The following is a 2339-nucleotide window of genomic DNA, read 5'->3' as shown; positions in this document are numbered from 1 at the left end:
GATTGTGTAATACTTCAAAAATTACTGCACATCCAAACATAAGTGTAGCTAGTGCGCGCTCAGCAGCAAGCAGCTCGTGTTTATTAATGGCAAAATATGAGATAATTAGCAAAGGAGGTATAATTGGATAGCACATTTGCTTGTTTAAATAAAAATTGTGCCAAATTTTTTCCTCCCTTCAGGTTAATTCTAGCCAGATGCAGCAACAACAGGGTCCTAGATCACTAGGTAAAAGGGCCAAATCATGTCGACTGCAAGCACTCTACACAAACCTTGTTGCAGCAGACGATAGAATGGCATGGGTACCCAGGGTTAAACTAGAATTGCGCTCATCGAAGAGAAACCAGAGATTTATTTTTTTTTGTAAAATTGAAAACTGTATAATTAAATCGGATAACCTGAAAGGCTATAGAAACAGGAAAATATCAAGACTCAGGACAGGACATGTAGCTTATGTCCTGCTTTGTTTAAGCAAAGCATGAAGACCATAGAATAGAAACACTATTTAAAAATTTCGTTATCCTCCATTCTCCAGGTGTGGTCAGTACTTTTTGTAGGTCTACGATTGTCTCCCAAACAACTGGAAAATGTTCTCAAATAGAAAAAAAAATTGATTGTTTTTTTTTTTTAATTTAAAAGTTCAAAAAAGAAAAATTGTGGAAATTTTTTCGATCATCAATTGCAGTGAACCGACCCGAGTGTTGTGAATACCTACATTTTGTCTTACAAGGACCGGTGTCAATTTTATGTGTGAACGAGATCTTGATTGTTGAAGGAGTTTTTTTCCAACCTCGCAATTTTCTCATTTGTTTTCGTGAAAATACAAAGATTCTTATCTGTTTTCGAGCTTCTTTTTCAAAATATGTGTAAGGATAGCAGTGACGATTGTGTTAAACAAAACCATTAGTACAACAGGACTATCAAATATAAATCAACCCATGCTACTTCCTTCCCGCGTCGCCTATTAATGGACTTTGGTGAGATTGTTTCATTTTATTTTAATTATATTTTTACATATTTCGTAAATACTATTTGTCATGAAGGATTTTCCACTTAAACATCCCTTCCCATTCCTTTCTAAAACAGCTTTATGGGTCGTATGAGTTCTCTGCACCTAAAGAGTTATTTTTGCTGTTTCAGATAATCCCTTCTATGATTACATTGACTTGCCACGGTGTGCATCATGGTACCACACTGATCTTCAAGAGCAGCACTTGGAATGAATATTGAATCCAGATACTCATTTTGGCAACTTGCGTTGCTCTTGATTATCAGTTGTACCTCGTTGTATCAGCCAATACAAGATGTGTGTAGTCACCCTATGCTATGCTATGCTATGCTAGGGTTGTCTCCCAAACAACTAGAGTGAGCCACTGATATGAGCTCAGCAGAGGCTGAATCACAGACCTTAAGCAACTCGCTATTAAAGATATTCTACAGCAACGGGTTTAAGATATCTGAGAGATACGAGCAGTTTAATTTTTTCAAAAAAAAAAAAAAAAAAATACATCATGCCAGACAATTCCCAGCAAACATAAAATCGTATCAGAAATGATAACTTAAGTCGTATACAATGGTGTTGCGAATCGCAATTCCAACTGCGTAGTGAAAAGATCGTATAAAATGTCGTCTGAAGTCGGTTTAAATCTTATATGATAGAAAGTCCGCCATGTTTGTAAATTTTGAAATGATTTTGCTCCCGCGTGGGCTTCAAGTGAGAAAATCATCGTTCTCTCTGCAACCAACAATGTAGATGGCTAAAATCAGATGGGAATTGAGTAACATTGATCAATGAGAGGACTGGAAAATATTGTCGCTGGCAACGATTTGAAGGCTAAAGCATGGATCACCATGAATCTGGACGCACTGTTTATTATACCATTGCGCTCCTAGTTGTTGGATCTGAAATGTTTTGACAGTACTTTGTTCGGAAATGTTTCCTCTATCAGTGCTGAAAATTTCATTACGATTCGTTTTGTTCCAAAAAAGTTACACGTGATGGAAGCCGCGAGACGAAAATAAATTTTGGACACTCACGTTAAAAACCGACGTGGTCGGGCTAAAAAAATCGCGAAATCCTTCAAAATGCTCAATTCAACCGTGTGCAGCGTTCTCAAACGTTTCCGTGAGATGCATACTATCGATCGGCAGGTTCACCAAGCGTTATAGTAGACCTTAGAATCAGAAACTGCATTTGAAGGTGTTGAGAACGATCAAGTCAAACACAGGGTAGTCGGACTACGACATCGCCGAGAAATTCAACGCCGACCGGTGCACCGTCAGAAGGATTAGTCTGCGCGAAGGAATACGATCCTATCGGGCCAGTAAGCAACCAAACC

The 2339-nt window shown here is 38.1% G+C and overlaps 1 protein-coding gene across 1 annotated transcript in view; it reads left to right on the top strand.

Annotated features, from left to right (window-relative positions):
• Positions 1-1336: 1336 nt before the first annotated feature.
• Positions 1337-2339, top strand: part of LOC129743021 (uncharacterized transmembrane protein DDB_G0289901-like) — a 4765-nt gene continuing 3762 nt past the window's right edge. The window contains exon 1 of the mRNA XM_055734966.1: positions 1337-1365. Coding sequence (XP_055590941.1) covers positions 1337-1365 — 29 coding nt within the window. The remainder of the gene's footprint in view (positions 1366-2339) is intronic.

Source organism: Uranotaenia lowii, chromosome 2 (genome assembly GCF_029784155.1).
Source record: "Uranotaenia lowii strain MFRU-FL chromosome 2, ASM2978415v1, whole genome shotgun sequence".
Taxonomy (NCBI): domain Eukaryota; kingdom Metazoa; phylum Arthropoda; class Insecta; order Diptera; family Culicidae; genus Uranotaenia; species Uranotaenia lowii.
This window is presented reverse-complemented; position numbering and strand designations above follow the sequence as displayed.